At 34.8% G+C, this 18,488-nt stretch overlaps 1 protein-coding gene across 14 annotated transcripts in view; it reads left to right on the top strand.

Annotated features, from left to right (window-relative positions):
• The window catches only part of DOCK9 (dedicator of cytokinesis 9), a 128,859-nt gene that overhangs the window by 50,365 nt on the left and 60,006 nt on the right, over positions 1-18,488 (top strand). For all 14 annotated transcript variants that reach the window (XM_055702072.1, XM_055702069.1, XM_055702074.1 and 11 more), the window contains exons 6-21: positions 55-150; positions 745-879; positions 4,584-4,758; positions 6,097-6,164; positions 10,098-10,172; positions 10,270-10,410; positions 10,769-10,969; positions 11,112-11,234; positions 13,597-13,679; positions 14,124-14,246; positions 15,993-16,072; positions 16,154-16,341; positions 16,463-16,528; positions 17,107-17,199; positions 17,464-17,587; positions 17,992-18,113. In XM_055702072.1, coding sequence (XP_055558047.1) covers positions 55-150; positions 745-879; positions 4,584-4,758; positions 6,097-6,164; positions 10,098-10,172; positions 10,270-10,410; positions 10,769-10,969; positions 11,112-11,234; positions 13,597-13,679; positions 14,124-14,246; positions 15,993-16,072; positions 16,154-16,341; positions 16,463-16,528; positions 17,107-17,199; positions 17,464-17,587; positions 17,992-18,113 — 1,893 coding nt within the window. The remainder of the gene's footprint in view (positions 1-54; positions 151-744; positions 880-4,583; positions 4,759-6,096; positions 6,165-10,097; positions 10,173-10,269; positions 10,411-10,768; positions 10,970-11,111; positions 11,235-13,596; positions 13,680-14,123; positions 14,247-15,992; positions 16,073-16,153; positions 16,342-16,462; positions 16,529-17,106; positions 17,200-17,463; positions 17,588-17,991; positions 18,114-18,488) is intronic.

Raw genomic sequence — 18,488 nt, 5'->3', positions numbered from 1 at the left:
AAAGCAAAATAGTTTGAGAAATCTCGATTCAAGTTTCCCTTTCTTCATCTTCAGGATGCAGCATCTCTTGGGTCTCAGAAGGGTGGAATAACAAAACAAGGATGGCTGTACAAAGGCAACATGAATAGTGCAATCAGTGTGACAATGAGAGTAAGTTTAAGAATGTCTTATGGGTGGTAAAACCTGAGCACCGATATTAAATGTCACTGTGCCTTTGAGAAGTCAATTTGTATGTGGTTTACTTCTAAAAAAATAGTGTGGGATGAAAGAGGGAAGCCTGTACGTAATTTATATCTGTGAAATCTTAATTTCCTTTTATTGTACTTGAATCAGAAAAAATGCATTAAAAATCCAGTATATGGGAGAAGTCCAGCTTTTAAAATAATTTTCTTAACTGGACCGTGTTGTGTGTTATTAGTAGAGAATGGGCTATATAATGTTTTTATTTGTATTGCCTCTTTATTTAGAAGCAAACTTAAGGTACTTCTATGGTTATGACAATAAATATCTATTATGTATAACATTGTAGAGGACAGTAACAATACAATCTTCATGTTTTTAAGTGTTTTTTTTTTTTAAATTAAAGATTTCTGATTTATTTTCAGAGGATACTGACTAGGTTATGTGTAAATAAAAGCTTTTTTCTATAACTTACTGGGTAAATAGCACTTACAGGTTTTGTAACATGAAGCTGATTAATACTAGTATTCCAATTGTTTTTCTTTCCTCCTTTATTTTTGCTAGTCTTTTAAAAGAAGATTTTTCCACTTAATCCAACTTGGTGATGGATCCTATAATCTCAATTTCTACAAAGATGAAAAAATATCAAAAGAACCTAAAGGGTCAATATTTCTAGATTCATGTATGGGAGTGGTTCAGGTAATTATAATTTTTCTTCCTGTTCTCCAGTTAATTCTGCTTGATAGCAAATGGATTTTGTTAAAATACAGATAAACTTGTCAGATATAGATAAGTGCCTATTATGCAGAGGAACAATTAGACAATCTGTATCTTGCAAAAGCAGTGAATGAGTTTTTAAAGGGCAGGAGGCTGAATTTGAAAAATCTTTCTGAAAAGAACATGATTACTAGTTGACGATGAGTATTTATCAAAAATATCAAATAAAATCTTAAGGCAAAGACACAAACTCCTCCCAACCTTAAATCATGGCAAAGTAAAGACAGCATAAAATCAAAGTTCATTTCAATTACATTTTGTGCTTACATGAGTTGCAAAATGTTTTGCATAGCTTCTTGTGTGGGATTTTTATTGTGCGAATTGTATTAAATTCAGTCACCCTTCCAAGTGCCACAGAAAAGTTTTTGGGTTTGGTTTGTTTTGGTGGTGTTTTTTTCTGTGATTCTGTTATGTATTTAAGAGTACAACATGTAACTGTTCTCTTAGGCATAACATACGTGGAAAAAAACTCTTTTGAGTTTTAGGATTTTGTTAACTTGGATAGAAGTAGGCAAAGTTTAATAAAAATGTATTTCTTACATGATTTTTATTTTAGCATGAAGTTGTTTGAAGATCTATGCAGAGAGGTACAACAGCTTTACAGAGGATTATTTTCTTCCAAATATTGTAGTAATGTTTTTGGATACATACTTAATAGACACTTTGCATGGAAAGTCTTATAACTGTAATAAATTTAATCATATTGCAAGTTCTGTATACAGATTTACACACATTGTTTTGCCTTAGGGGTATAATTCTTGCCAACTCCACTGAAATGAGTTTGATTTGTGTTTTTCAAAACAAACTGACAAACAAAAAAACTGGTTCCTAAACACAATTGTAGTCTTTTTTTATTTTTTCCCCCACTTAACATGTATCTTTCGTTCTGTTGCTCAACTTAGTCTGCTTTGGAGTCCCTCTCTCTGATAATATGTATTCTCCATCTTCTGGGCTGTTTCTGGCTCCTTTTGTTTCCCACTTAGGTGATGGCTTGTTTCTGGCTCTCAGCCTGTGGCTCTGGTACAGACTGTTGTGGACACTACAATATTAGTTTACATCATCAGAAAACACTGAGATTTTCCAAAGTTAAATGAAAGAAAGGCACTGCAGCAGAGGGAAGTGTGAAGTGTTGCAGCTGGGGAGAGCAACCCCAGGCACCAGTACACGCTGGACAGGCCACACATCTGGAAAGCAGTCGGCAGAAAAGGACCCGAGGGTCCTGGTGGACACCAAATTGAACATTAGCCAGCAATCTGCCCTTGCTGCAAAGAGGGCTAATGGTATCCTGGGCTGCGTTAGGACAAGTGTTGTCAGCAGGCTGAGGGTGGCAGTTCTTCCCATCTGAACAGATGAATAGCCCTGGCTAAGCCATACCTGGAGTCCTGCATGCTGTTCTGGGCTCCCCAGTAAGAGACAGACATGAACATCCTGGACAGAGTCCAAAGGCTGAGAAAGCAGGGTTTGTTCAGCCTGGAGAAGAGACGGCTCAGGGGGATTTCATCAGTGTACATTTTACTATGGGTTCTGCTCAGTGGTGCTTGGTGACAGGCCCAGTGGCAGCATGCACAACCTGAAACACAAGAGGTTCCCTCTGAACATCAGGAAACTTTTTTCACTACAAAGGTAACTGAGTGCAGGCACAGGTGACCCAGAGAAGTTACAGACTCTCCATTCTTGGAGATAATCAAAAGCTGCCTGGACATGGTCCTGGGCCAGCTGGCTGTAGGTGGCTCTGCTTGAGCAGGGAGGCTGGACTAGATGACCTCCAGAGGCCCCTTCCAACCTCTAACCATACTGTGATTCTGTGGTTTTGGTTTTTTTAATTCTGAAAATCCCCCTTTTTTTAAAACCATCTTTTCATGAAGTACTGTTCCATGCTTTCTATTCCATCAGTTCAATTCAAGTAACCTGAAATTTCCAGACTGTCAGAAGCCTGTTGTGGTTTGGTTTTTTTTTTAATTGCTGTTCCTTTGTTCTACTGCCAGGAAGGTTTTAGGCTGATACAGTAGTCGTTAAGTAAAATTGTACTTTAGATGCTTAAAGTTTACAGTTGGATTGTCTCTTGAATACCATACTGTACTCTACAGTACCAGCAGTTTCATAGCATATCTTTTTGATGAGGGGTTGTTAGTTCCTATTGTATTCGTATAAAATTTGTCATTTCTGTGTTGAATTCATTTAGTACATATACTTACTTGTTTTTCAAAGGCAGTAGGTGCACAAGAAAGAAAAATGCCAACTTCACTAAGAGACATTAAAGATAAAACAGAATAGAGCAGAATATGCACCTTCATCAGTACTTGTATAAGAGCAATGCTGAATATATGCAATGGAAGGGGTTGTTTGTTGGGGTGTTTCTCTTTTGTTTTGGGCTTTTTTTTTTTCTTCTTTTTTTTTTTTTTTTTTTTTGTTTGGGCTTTTTTTCCACAACTTACATGAAAAGACAGGAGTTCCCAAAATACTGTTTGCATTTGCGTTTGTTTTGTTTTGCTTGTTTTGTTTTGCTTGTTTTGTTTTAATGCTGAAGTATATTGAGACTTTTCTGCATCACAGAGAAGTGCAGTCACATAATATATGCAGTGTATATATTCACACATACAGTCATATATAGGCATGGTTGCTCCAGTTCCGTGATATGTGAAAACTGAGAAGTGTGATATGTATGGCCTGTATCAAGGTTTTATGCTGTGAAAGTTAAAGGTTACTGTTCCTAAGATTTTTTTCATTTATTTCAGTACTGATTTTAATTGTTAAGACTGCCTTAGACCTGAAGTCCATACATTTGTTTCTATTTTCCTTAACGGAAACTCATCTTTGGTAGAAAGCAGACTGTTTTACCGAGTAGTTAGTCTGTTAATTGAAAAATCTGAGTTATAACAAAACTAAAATGTGATTTGGCATTTAATTTAACTTCAAACAACCAAACAAAAAAAGTACCCCAACCATTAAGTCTGTCTTATGGTGTGTTTGAATGTTTATCTAATGAATTACCAATTTTTAAAATTAAATTGATGACTATAGAGTTTTCATATAAGACTTGTGAATTCATTCTCAGGAACATGAGTCAAGCTAGGTAGCCTTTGAAGGCTTGATTTAAGTTGTGCAAAGAGGGTGACAGTAATGGTTGAGGAACAAAGGAGGAACTGATTCCCAATTTCAAGTGCATTTAAAAGACTAGCAAGATCATGGCATTCAGAGCTGAGGTTGGTTATGATTTAACCTCCAGTGTGACATCCCAATTTGCAAATGATTTTCACTCAAATATTAATAGTTTCATGCTTTTTTTTTTTTTCATCAGTAGATCTTAGTTAGCTTCATTTCTAGATGATAGGAGTACGGGAAGACTTGATATTTGGAAATTGGATTTTTTGTTTTTTAAAAATTATTACAAACAGAATGATGAGCGGAAACTGAAAAATGGGCTGTTATCTTTCATACTTCCACATGTTGCAGCTGTACAAATAACTTCAGGTCAAATGTCAGAGAGGAAAAAGTGTAATTATAATATGCTTGTTCAAAATATTAAACTGTATTTTTATTAAAAGTTCTGAAAAGCATATAACTTCCTTTGATTGTGAGTAGACGGTATGTAAAGATATTGTAAAGATTTTTAAATTTTCTTATAGAACAATAAAGTCAGACGTTTTGCCTTTGAGCTCAAGATGCAAGACAAAAGTAGTTACCTTCTAGCTGCAGATAGTGAACTTGAAATGGAAGAATGGATAAACACTCTGAACAAAATCCTTCAGCTTAATTTTGAGGCTGCAATGCAAGAAAAAAGAAATGGAGAGTCTCACGAAGGTAAGTAGGGTTTCTAGCAACGCTAATACAGTTATGTGACAGCATGTATGTGCATGCATTTGGAAAGAAAGGCTTTATTGTGACTACATTTTTTTGTTTTCTTTGGTCATAAAAATTGTAGGCCTTTCTGCTGTCTGTCTGAACTGATGAGAGTTTTGACCTTTTGGCATTAAAATAGCATTGTTCTGTATTGATACCGGTTGAGATAAGTCTAGAAGAGAACAATGACAGAAGTCTAGAAAAATAGAACTCACAAGGAAAAATCAGGACTGAGGCAGTTTAAGGAAAAGAGAAAACTTATGAGGGACTTGTTCTGAAATGTGTCAAATTCTGCTGAAAATGGAATAATCTGTTCTGTGATTACTGTAGGTAGAAGAATAAGAAATTGTGGTTGCAGTGGGGCACTTTGGATATTACTCCCTTTACCACAAATGCTTCCCTAAAGTACTGAAATAGATTGCTCGGGTGTAGAATCTTTTCTGTTGGAGCCCTTTTAAGAATAGGTAAAATAGGTATCTGTAAAAAATTTGATGTAGGTATATTTAATAGTTTGGTGACAAAAGGATAGTCTAGGTGTCCTCTCATGCATTTTTCTTCATGGGAGTGGATGGAGAGGGCGACTGGTTTGAGACCAAGTGTATACATATCCAAAAGGACCTGGAAGAGGTTATAGAAGAATGTTCTGCTTATAAATAGCACAATGTACCAAAGGGATCATCAGAGATTAAAATGAGTTATCACAGTCTTTGGTGACGATTGCTGGACTTCAGCATAATGTTTGCAATAAAAGCAAACGAGAAAAAGGGAAGCCTGTGCCTCTGTGAAAGACATTTTAGTCAGTGGTCCCCAAATGACCTTGAAACTGTAAGATGGTTTTAGCGAACTGAATAGTTGCTTTGTAAATTCAGTAACCATGGGAGAGTAGAGATGGGAACCTAATGAACAGAGGGAACTTGTTTTGAAATCAAGTTACAATGCATAGTGGAAAGGGTAATGTAAATTTGTGCAATGAGTATCTCTTTTCCTTGTACAGATGTCAAAATTAATATTAAAGCTATTTTCTGGGTAAAACTAGAAATTACTTCTACTATATCATTTTATGTAACTGGTTACAGCCTCCAAGAAGTCACTGCATCAGAATGAAATGAGGGAGTCATCCACAACTTGTTTATGTTAACAATTTTCTTCTTTGAGGGTGTAGGAGTTTAAAAAAATAGCAAAAATATTTTTGATGTTTTTTGATGGAGTCTTGTATGAGTAGTTTGAGGGTTTGGGATTTTATTTGTTTGTTCGCTTGTTTTTTTAAAATATTTTTTTAATGTTGTTTTATAATTTCAGATGATGAACAAAGCAGAACAGAAAGCTCATCAAGTAATTTTGATAACTACTATCCTGAAATTGCCAAGGTAATATATATTGTTAATGCCAGCTCAGGATATAAAGTACTAAACATGTTAGCCACATGAACTTTCAGTAAAAGTAAGGTATTGGCTTCTAGCTTCCAGTCAGTTTGTGGTGCTTTGAAAGCTTGAGTAGACCACATGAATAGATGTGGTTATTGAGCTGCTTATTTTCTGTTTTGGAAGCAAACTACCTACTGTCTGTTGCTTATGTAAACCTTGATATTCTGTTTAAAAGCAGTGTGTTTTATCATGTTATTAGTCTATTGTATTTTGCATATTTGGCATTGTTATATTATATGCAGGTAAGTGCTAAAGCATTTCTATAGCAATCTAGTTACACTGAAGTTTTATTTTTATAGTTAGAAGTCCAGAGGAGCTTAATAGCAGTGATGGTATGAGTGTATTTTAAGATGCTTGTGTTCGTAATGAACTGGCAAGTTCAGTATACTTCCTGTATTGACATAGTTCTTGCTTTTCAACTTTGTTCTTACAGAGGTGTGGTAGAAATAGAAATAAGAATACAATAAAATAGAAATTAATAGAAAATATCAGTAACTTTTCCTCAGCTCATTTGCAGACTTTTCCAGTTAAATCTGTGACTTGTGTGTTGCAGTAAGTTTTGTGAATTCTGTAAGAGAGAAATTTTTGTTAAATCATGTAAGGACTGGAGCTGGTGACCTTTTTCTATTGAAGTTGCAGAATCCAAACTCCTTCCTGTGACTTTCTTACTCTTTCTTCTGTGGGGCACAGCCGGCAGTCTTGAAACTTTTCTACTTGACCATGCTCTGGAATGCACTCTCCTCCTTTTCTGAGAATCTGAATGACCTAATAAGCTGCACTCCCTTCAGGAGTATTTACAAACTTGAGTACAAGCAGTAAAATAAATTTTATCTATTACAATATCTAACATATCAAAAGGTCCAGGCAGAATACATTAACAGGCTTTCAGCACCCAAATACGGCTGGCTGACATAATTCTTTCTGTTACTGCTTTGTAATCAACTTAGCACATGTACACAATAAGCTATTATGTGACAGTGTAACTCCAGCTATGGCTGTATTTGGAAATTAATTGGGACTGTGGTGCATACAATCAAGTTTTCGTTGGAAGAACTGCAAGCATCAAACAGCATACTTACATGAGGCTATGAAAATTATTACAGAAACAAATATAAAACCAGATGCTCTTATCGTGTGGGAAATTTTTCTTTGTTTATAGTTAGTTATTGGATTTCTTAGGTTCCATATGACTTCCAGAGGGGACTTTTATTCAGGACTGCAGCACCTGCTTATAGTTTTAATACTACAAATGCTGCTTCCTGTTTCCGTAACCTTCTGATCAGAAGCCTGCAGCTCTTTAAACTAGGTATTTTTCTAGCGTGTTATTTTTCTCGGCTCTTTAAACACTTACTTTTTTTGTTTCGTGGTTATAACCTATTTAAATTTCTGTTTCCTTAAAAATAAGTCTTTCAGTTTTCCCATTCAAGTTCATCTTTACTAAACACTACCTTTCAAGATGATTTGCTCTAATGTATTTTTCAATCCTTTTTTCCCTGAGGAAAAGTACAGGGAAAAATCTGCCGATTTGTGTTAGTACACTGTTTATGACTTAGCTTGATAACTTTATATTAATACTGTTTGTTTCAAGAGCTTTTTTGTCCTCTATTCTTGCCTGAACTGTCTTTTCAGCTGTTTTTTGGGTTTGGTTCTTTTTACCCTAGTGGAAGACTTACAAGGCACTGAGGCTTCTTTTAGAAGAGTTTATAGCTGCTCTATTATTTTTGTTGGTTCTAGGGGGAGATTTTCACAATAGCTGACCTCATATCCTTTTGAGGAAAGAGAAATTCCTTCAGGGGTGATTGTAGAGCACCTGACAATAGGGGAAAAAACAGTCTTCCTAGGAAAGGTTTAACCCTTGTGAGTACATCTCCAAGCCTTCATTTTTCTCTGAACAGCTGTTAGTTTATACTATAAACTAAGTAAGATGGTATTGTGCATTTCAGTGCACAGATGTACACACATAAGTCTCTGTCTGTGCTGCCTACTTCATGTTCTTTGTATCTGTAACCAGGAGTGAATTAGGGGTTCTGGTATGGGGGTGTGTGTGTGTGTTTGTTTGTTTTTTCAATCTTCAGAGAATACAGATTGTCCTGTCTTAAATAACTATGTGACTGTCATGATCAGTGAACCCAAGTACCTCCTTAATCATTGTGGGTCCCAGTATTCCTTGAGGTAGGAAAACATTGTCCCTGTTTTACAGATGAGGAAATGGAATTACAGAGTCACTGCCGTACTAAGGACAGGGTCAATGAGTACATACATTTTCAGTTTTTGAGTTCTGACTGCCTGCCCCATGTCTGTCAGATAAGCATTTTTGTCTTGTCTTTAGTGCAGAAAACACCTAAGAATCTAAAACAATCCAAGGTGCCTTAGCTGAAACAGTTTCTGTCTTGCTGCTATGACTAGAGCATCTTCCTCATCAGGTCTTGCCACTCACTATTCCCTTTCTAAAACATACATGCAACCTTCTTGCCATCTTTAATCTTCTTCACAGTTTAGTCCTGTATTTCTCAATCATACCAGCTGTTGAACAAGTAACGTCTGCCAATATTCTGCTGGTACCAATGTCTGGGTTGTGTCTTTCACAGCAAATCTTGTCTCTTCCTCTGTGTGTGTTGCAGATAATGAAGTAAACAAAATCCATTAAAGCATCTATACTCAAAATCACACTTCAGAAGTTCCTTTTCTGTAATACGTCCTTTAAGTCAAATTCTTTTTTTATTATTATCAACCAAAAATAGGATTTCAAGCTCTTAGGGCTGATGGTTTTGGGGGTTGGGTTTTTTCTTTTTTTCTTTTTTTCTTTTTTTTTTTTCTTAAGACATGGTAGCAGTTTCTTCAACCTCCAGCAAAGCAGATGTAGACAGCAGATCCCTTCAAGCTGATGGTTGCTGATGTGCTTTTTGGGTTGGTAACTTCTTCGAACCCATACAGGCTGATTCAAAAATAGACACCTGTCTGTAATGTAATACTTTGTATCCCTGTTTAGCCAGCTACTACTTTGGGAATGGCAACTCTCCTACATGGGTAATTTTGGCACATGCATGTCTGTTTGTCATGTCCTGTGACTTTAAAAATCATAGAATAGTCTTTAAATAATACCTTTTTTTAAAAAAAGTAACCAATGTATACCATCAGTTTTCACATTCTATTTTATTCTGCTTTAACAAACAGTAAAACAAAAGTAATAGGCAGGTATCCACAGGTCCCAGGCAGGATCAGTGTATAGTGTATTCTGCAAACTGAGTTTTCAGTGTGAGGGTTTTATCTTTTGGAAGTTTTTTGGGTTTTTTTCCATCTACCCACAGGAAAACCACTACTCTGGCGGTAGGACTTAAGGGAAAAAAAAAAACCAACCACAAACAAAAAAACCAAACAAGAAAAAGAAAAAAATTGAGCTATGATGGTGTTTCTTAATTTAGGTAACCTGTTGTTTCCTGAGCAATCATATGGTCTCAGAATAGCTCTGAACTTCAACCCACATTCATACCACCACCTTCTTTTTTTTTTTTTTCTTTTTATTGTTGTTGTTGTTTAATAAAATAGTGTTACAAAATTTATCGTTTAAGGAGCCAAAGTGCTATACGAGCTATACTGGAGTATAATTCCCATGATCTTGGAAGGTTGCATGTTGCTGATTTAAATTTTTGTGTTTCTAGGCCTGGACAAGCCTTTAGAGGAGAGAGGAATCTTCTCTCACTTTTTACTTGGACATGATGGAGCAATTTAAACTAAGGAGTTGCAAAACTCAGTTAGGGAGATATGAGTGCATGAATTAAAAAATGTAAAGCTTTGAACATTACAGAAAAAGGAATGTTGTTGAAAACCACTTTAATAGTGTTAAACTAAGATATTTTTTTTTCTTATTTTGAACAGAGTACCAGAGAAGCAGAAATCAAGTTGAAAAGTGAAAGCAGAGTTAAACTTTTTGCCTTGGATCCAGATGCACAGGTTAGAATTTTTACAAGGAAGCATGTTACTTTCTTTTATGTTGAAACTTTTGAGGTGAAAGACAATTTACCTTAATTTTTCTTTTCTCTTTTTAAAGAAACTTGACTTTTCTGGTATTGAACCAGAAGTAAAGCCATTTGAAGAGAAACTTGGAAAAAAAATTCTTGTGAAGTGTAACGATTTATCTTTTAATTTGCAATGCTGTGTTGCAGAAAATGAAGAAGGACCAACGACAAATGTAAATAAATAACTTTTTTCTCATAATATGGTAATGAATGTCTTAATATTTTGTTGGCACTATTCTTAACAGCAGGAAGTCCTTACTGTGATTGAGAAACATGCAGTGGGGTTTTTTCTACACCTTTAAATCAAAATGAGAGCCTAAATCCTACAAAAAGTAACTTTGCTGCTTATCTTTTTGTTGTGTTGTAGAAAGTGGAATTTTTCTTTTACTATTATATCTTGTCAGTAGTATCTAGAGTGATGGCCATGTGTAAATGTTTATAAAAATGTTACTCATTTTCCTTTCATACACATTTTTACAGTAATATAGATACCAGCAATGACACTTGATTCTTTTTTTTTTAAATGTCTAGGTAGAACCTTTTTTTGTTACATTATCACTATTTGATATTAAAAACAACCGAAAGATTTCGGCAGATTTCCATGTTGATTTGAACCACACCTCAGTAAGGCACATGATATCCAGTGCATCTCAACAAATGATGAATGGCAGTGGTGATAGCTTACACAGAATTCAAGACATTCACGAAACTGTGTTACAATATCCAAAGCAGGTAAGAACCAGTAACCTAAAGAATTAGTAGGATTTTGGATACGAATAGAGAGTTTTCCTGCATGCTTCAGATAGCTTTTTATTATGTGATGTAAAATGTGTGTGCATTTTCATTTTATATTTATCTCTTCTTTTATTTCCAGGGAATATTCTCTGTCACATGTCCTCATACTGACATTTTCCTTGTGGCTAGAATAGAAAAAGTATTACAGGGAAGTATTACACATTGTGCTGAACCATACATGAAGAGTTCAGATTCTTCAAAGGTATGTTATCTTTTTCTGTGACATGGAAAAAATGCTGAGGCAAGACTGGTAGATTTCAAATTAATAAATATAAATTAAAAGCTTAGTTCTTTTATACAGAATTCAGATAACTGAATGATTTGATATTTTAAGTTGTAGTTGCTACTAGTAACTGAAACATTAAAAATTAAAACTAACATTTATTTTACTTTTTATAATTGTGACATAATCTGTAATTTTTATAATGGCTTTAAATGAACTGTTTTGACAGAAGAGTATTATACTTCAATGTAAAAGTTGAAATTTGTTGAACAATGAAATATTAAATATAGGTCAGAGGTTAACTGTATGTCTCAGTTAATGCATCTTTATTTATTGTATCATTGTTGCTTTTTGGTGACTGTAGTTTACTGTAACTTTATCTGCGCTCTTGCTGTTTTTTCCTAAAGAGCCTTTAAGATCATTACGCCTCTGTTTTTATGTATAAAATGCTTTGCAGATTTCATAGAACTCCAAATTACTTTTGGTAATAAACCACTGAAACATCCTAAGTTTGCAGGTACCTAGGATGCTAGAACATTTTAATATTTTCTGAAACATATCTACAAGAAGCTTTGTCAGTTGCTGCTTCTTTTTTGTTGCTGAAGAAATAGTTTTAATTTTGTTGACTTACAGTTATGCTTAAATAGTTGGACCAGGGTACTCTGAAAAGTGGGGGTTATTTGTAAGCAACATCAGCTACTGTCAACATTCTTCCTGTTTTCAGCTAGTGAAAGGGAAGAAGGAAGGGTTAACTTTCAGTCTCTGCAAAGGAACAGTCTTCTTTCCTACTGATTTAATATTGGCTAAGTTAACACATAAAAAAACCTTGTATTTTTCGCTTAGTCTTAATATAGATCAGACTACTGATTTGCTTTTCCAGGAATACTTGAGTTACTGTTTTTTCAGCTATCATTGGAAAACAGCAGCTTTGTATTTCAGGAGTCTGGTTTTGAAGTGTATGCTGTTACTGAGTTAAAACAAACCTGAACTGAGTAACTGATCTTGGTGGTCTTGGGCCTGAGCCCCATGGGAAGGTTAATTAAGTCCAAGTGTTCCCAAATTTAATGCCAAGTGCTAGGCTTGTGTTGACCTGTACTGCAGGCATAGCCAATAGGAACATTCATATGGATTTCTGGCATTCATTTGCTTATGATGTTATACAATTGAACACTTAGCTTGATTTTTTTTTTTTTTCTCTGTTCTTGTTCTCAGGAATTACACTGTATTAATTTGAAATATGAAAAAAAAAACTCAGTACCAGCTATACAGGCCTCCATGTGTGTCAATGCAATGAGCAAGTTCCAGTTCCTTGCAGAATTACTGCTCTGGACAAGAAAAAGGGAAAATGGAAGCAGCAAATTCTGTAGCCAAGAGATCTCTTATTCTCCCCTTAAACATTGAATACAGTGAATTAATGATGATTACTTACCAAGGTTCTATGCTGCTGAGTGCAACTTCCCCCTTTTTACAGGAAGGGATAATGGAGAGTTGGCTCAAACAACACACTAATAGAAACAACCCTTCATAATGTCATCAGCAGAGATCAGGGATAATATTCTGGCAGGTTTACTTTGTGGATTTTTGTCTCTGGCAAATAATTTTGCTCTGTGTAGGTACATAGGGGAAGCTGGTTTCTGGAAGAGCAAATCCCACTGCTCTGTCAGGAGCTTCAGCTTTAACTCAAATGATTCAGCTCAGTGTTGAACATCTCAGGCTAGTGGGTTTCTAGCTCTGATTGTTATACATGTTGGTTCTGTGCAATGCAATTGTTTCTTCACGTAAAAGTTAACAAAACCAAAAATTTAAAGCTCTAATGTAAACAATGTTGCAATATTCATACATAGGATTGTCCATGTGGTCTTCATAGAACTCTTCACTATCAATCTGTGTATACTTGTAATATACAAGTATTGCAGAGTATTTTACTTTTTACAGGATTGTGTTGTAGTATATAGAGTGGGTGGTGAATAGGGGATCAAGTGTCAGGGGGAAATGTTTTTATCTGGAGTCACAATTTTGTCTTAAAAACCAGTTGAATTTTGCTCCATCTTTTGTATGAGTTTTTGTATATAATAATTTTTTCTTGTTTAATTAAATATGTATTATCAGGAGTGTAGACGGGTCTGCGTTTTCACTTGTGAAATGGTGTAAATCAACCTGCTTAACTTGAAATGTTAAGAGATATTTTAATTTGTCTTTCACTTGCATACTTAGGATTAATCTTCTAAAGAAGATTTTCCAATTCATACCTGTGTCAATATATGGGGGTTTTTTTCTTGTGTACTAACGGTACAAAAAAATGTAGCTTTTAAAATGTGGCTATTTCTTATGTCCCTTGAAGGTTGCACAGAAGGTTTTGAAGAATGCCAAGCAGGCATGCCAGAGATTAGGTCAATACAGAATGCCTTTTGCCTGGGCAGCTAGGTAAGGACAGATGTTATCAATCTGTATTTTTTCCTAACTTTTTTTTTAATGTAATTTTCTATCTCACTTCCTGTAAAACTTAAGGTGCTATTTAAGTTTTTTCTTATTTTGCTTTCAACTAACCAAGTATTTCTGACAAACTTACACTTCAGCTCTGTAGTATGAAAAAAATTTATAAAAATTCATTATATTATTATTCAAACCATTGAATATTTCCAACTGTTTTCTATTGTCAGTATTTTTTATTTTGCTAAGAATGAAATGGTTCACAACTGATTTGTTAGACTGAGCTATTTATATTTTAAAATTCACCTACAATGACAAGAGTGTTAAATGCTTAATATGAAGGATAGTGCAGTATGTTCTAATTTTTAGTAAAGAAATTGCCTGAAGTGAATTTCCACACTTTATAAACTCAGCTGAAAGTAAGATTTTGACTTTCAGGACACTGTTTAAAGATGCCTCAGGAACTCTGGACAAAAATTCAAGATTTTCCCCTCTCTTCAGACAAGACAGTAATAAACTTTCAAATGAAGACATGCTGAAATTGTTAGCAGATTTCAGGAAGTAAGTCTAATTTCCCCGCTTTAAGAAATAAACAAGACAACCACACCCTAACACCTCCCACCCCAAGCTGTGCCATTTTTTGTTATGATCTTGAACTGGAGCATCTAATCTTCTGATGTATGTATTTATGGTTTTCACTTCAAATATATAAGTTGTATAAATATAATCAAGGCCTTCATACAAGCTACAGGTCTTTTCTTTGCAGTGTCTGGGGGCTACAAGCAGGATTGAAATATAATGCTGTCTAACATGCAGTAAGCATCATATCCTGAAGTAGCTCTGTGGTAGGAGTGCACAGTACACTCTTCTGGTTCTCAAAGGAAAACAAGTATGAGCAGAAATCACATGTTCCCTGACATTGGACAGAGAATGCCAGTATCAAGTCCACTTTCTTGGGAGTGCATGCGCTCCAGATGCCTATGTAACAGAACAGTGGTCATCCTTTCTTACAAAGTATTCCTAAAGATTGCATCAGTTAGTATGCAAGGCTTAAGAATCTCCTACTGACATGACCATATGAATAAACTAGTTTTAATCCGCTTTCTTATTGAATTGGATGTAAAATAATTGAGCAATCCACTCATTTCCACAATATTGAGCATTTCCACTTCTGTTGTATAGTTAGCTGGAGTTGTATCGATCTGAACAATCGCTAATTGCAAAAGGCTTGGCCTGTATTTTCTTTATTTTATTCTTGCTTACCAAATCTAATAAGGAGATGAGGTTTGTAGCAGATACTTTAATTATATTATGGCAAGCTTCTTAGTTTCATTGAAGTTTACATAGCATTGAAATACTCCTTGCCATAAACAGTATTATTGACACTGAAGCTATTATAGTAAATTAGCCTGCCACATCACTTTCCTTTGTGAATTAAGGAAATGCTTTTGGTTATTTCAGCATCCTGTTTGTGGAGTTGTGTACAGTATTTCACAGGAATTTTAGTAAGAAAGAGATTGTAATGTCTAAGTTTTAGCTATTACAATTACAATTCCAATACAGACTCCAAACAGAAAAAGTTGTTTGCTTCACAGCACAGGATTGCATTTTGGGAAAACTTTGCATCCATTTCCTCTGCAATAATTTTTAAAAAATCATGCTGCTCACTGTCTTTACTTATAAAGGATTCTGCACTGGTGGTTTAACATGGAAAATACCCCTACTTCAAATCAAATTTCTGAATTAGTTGCATGATAACATCTAAGAAATTTCATAGTAGGCTATTTAACAGTAAATGTTTTACAGCATGAGTTATTATTCCAGATAAAGGAGGAGACAGAGTAGAAGATGCATTTTGTTAACTTACTGATTCTCTACCCCTTTGCTGTTCTCCCAAGTCTACCCCATTACCATAAACGCTTATTACTGGCCATTGAGATTTAAAAAGCTTACTTATAGGTCCCCCCTTTTCTGCAAACTATATTATTACCTGGCAAAACCCCCCTATCTAACAAAGTTTTTCATTTTGATTTAAAGAAAAACATTGGTTTTTTGCTTAACCTTTTCCACGCTTGTGAATAAAGCATGCTTTTTTTGCCTTTTTTTTTTTTTTGAGAATTTAAAGGGGAAGAAAACTAAATCTGTGCAAAAAGCAACACCAGATCAGTCATCCACCCCCAAACCACCTTTCCTTTCATACTCCTATTTCAGGGTATTACTTTTGCCTCTGTTTCCTATTACCTCTTTTCTCTGGCATCTGATATTTTTGCATTTAGCCTGATTTTGTGGGTTTTTTCCTTCCTATAGACCTGAAAAGATGGCCAAACTTCCTGTTATTTTAGGAAATCTGGATGTTACAATTGATAATGTGTCACCAGATTTTCCAAGTAAGTATTAATAAACACCACTAAATGAACATTCAAGCTTTTTTTCCCAGTTTTTTATTGTTTTCTTATATTTATTTTCAGATTATGTTAACTCATCATACATTCCCATGAAACAGTTTGAAAATGGTACCAAGACACTAATAACATTTGAAATAGAGGAGTTTGTTCCCTGCATACCAAAACACACTCAGCCTTTCACCATCTACAACAATCATCTTTATGTTTATCCCAAGTATCTGAAATATGACAGTCAAAAGTCTTTTGCAAAGGTGAGTACAGGAAAACCGTACATTCTTCTTTCTCAGGATTGGTTAAGATTGTTTACATATTATATTTCTGTGATAAGCCTTCCATTAAGTGTTGGTTTTTTATTTTTAAATACTGCTTTAGGCTAGAAATATTGCAGTATGCATTGAGTTCAAGGATTCTGATGAAGAGGATTCTTTGCCTTTAAAGGTTAGTCTTTTGATTTTTGTAGCTGATGAAAGAAAATAGTGAACAGTTAGCTAAGTAACACAGTAGCACTGGATTAATTGGGCTGGTGATTTTCTGTCCTTTTGCATTTGGCATGAGAGTAGCTTCTAGATACTTGCTTGGTTTTGATATAAAAGATTGCTAAAGAACTCTCAGAGCATGTAATTTCTTTCTATCAACAAAAATTCCAAGAATAAACTTGTTGCAAACAAGGGTGGCTTATGCCTGCTCCACAGGAGGAATTCTTTAACTTAAAACAGTAAAACTTTAGGTCAACTGCAGAGCCAAGTGTGTTTATTCATGAGCTACCACAGTGTATAAGAGGTGCCTGGAAGAAAAGAAGTAGAAAAATGTATAGGAATCCTAAGGTGAAATCACAGTGTGAGCTCTACTGCACAGCAGGCAGAGTACACATTGTGTCATTCCCTGTCTGTGCAAAGGAACCAAGTTAAACACAAGTTAAAATGTTTCAAATTCTAGGTGAAACAGGTTCTAAGTGGAGAAAGAAAAAGAATCACTGGGGTTTTTTTTGTTATTTTTCCTTTTTTTTCTATTATTAGTGTATCTATGGTAGGCCAGGTGGGCCAGTATTTACTAGAAGTGCGTTTGCTGCTGTTCTTCATCACCATCAAAATCCGGAGTTTTATGATGAGGTAAGCTACCTTTCTGAGGTAACTTTTACTGGTTTAGATATTATGTAAGTTTCAAAAATACAAGAAAAAATTTGAGGATTGCAAAGTTACTTCAGTTAAACCAGGGCCCTTTTCACTATAAGTAAATTTTTGTAAGTTTTGTTTGTGTGATTCTTGATCATGCTTCAAATAACACATAACCTGGACTTGCTTACTGCAAGCAGTGAGGCACGTCACTGTTTTAGCTGAAGACTTCTACAAAGGTGGTGATTCTTTATCTTTCAGATTAAAATAGAGTTGCCCACGCAGTTACATGAAAAGCACCATTTATTGTTCACCTTCTACCATGTTAGTTGTGATAATTCAAGCAAAGGGAGTACAAAGAAGAAGGATGTTGTTGAAACACAAGGTTTGTATGCTAATGCTTTACTTTCAGTAACTACTGAGGAGATTTTATGAAATATGCTGTTCGGGTAACCCGTGATTTTTGTGATCCATTTAATGCTCCCTAATTACATTGTAGACTGAAAGATTTTGCTAAGTATTTATTTTAATTTAAATGTTTCCAATGTTGTTTTAGAATGTACATCAAATGTATGCTTTTTCCAAACTCAGTGGCAATTTATTTGACTTTTTAATTATTTCTAATCATTTAAGCTCAAATCATTTTACCTTAAATGTAACTCATATCATACCTTAAAGTAATATTGTCTGGTTTGAGTTGTGTATCAAAAGTGTACAGTAAGACTTTTGTAAGAATTTATGTAAAGATTTGTAACATATTTGAAATTACTTGCCTTTCATGTTCCATAGTTGGATATTCTTGGCTTCCTCTAATAAAAGATGGAAGAGTGGTGACCAATGAGCAACACATCCCAGTGTCAGCAAATCTTCCATCAGGCTATCTTAATTATCAAGAAGTAGGGGTTGGGAAGGTATGTTATATAAAATTACTCTAATACTTAACAAAAAAAATTAAGTGGAGAGAAGGTTTTGTTGTAATTCCCCAGTCTGATAAGATTTAAGTAATTTTCTAGTAGAAATATTTTTCTTTTGTAGTTGAAGTTGAGTACTTTGCAAAAATTAGGCATCTGGCTTAGAGGAAACAAACCAACCCAAACAGAAATGGGAGACAAAACTTATGACTAAATTCTGACTTACCAGAATTTGAATCAATCTGCCCTAATGTAGTTTTTCTTTTAAGTTGTTAAGTACTTATTTCTGTTATTATTTAGCTGATGTACTTAAGAATGTTTTAAGCTTCATTTTTTGGTAGTGATAATTAACTAGAAGTTACAGTAATATTAAAA

Source organism: Falco cherrug, chromosome 2, assembly GCF_023634085.1.
Source record: "Falco cherrug isolate bFalChe1 chromosome 2, bFalChe1.pri, whole genome shotgun sequence".
Classification (NCBI taxonomy): domain Eukaryota; kingdom Metazoa; phylum Chordata; class Aves; order Falconiformes; family Falconidae; genus Falco; species Falco cherrug.
Note: the sequence above shows the minus strand (reverse complement) of the source record. Positions and strands in the feature narration are given on the sequence as shown.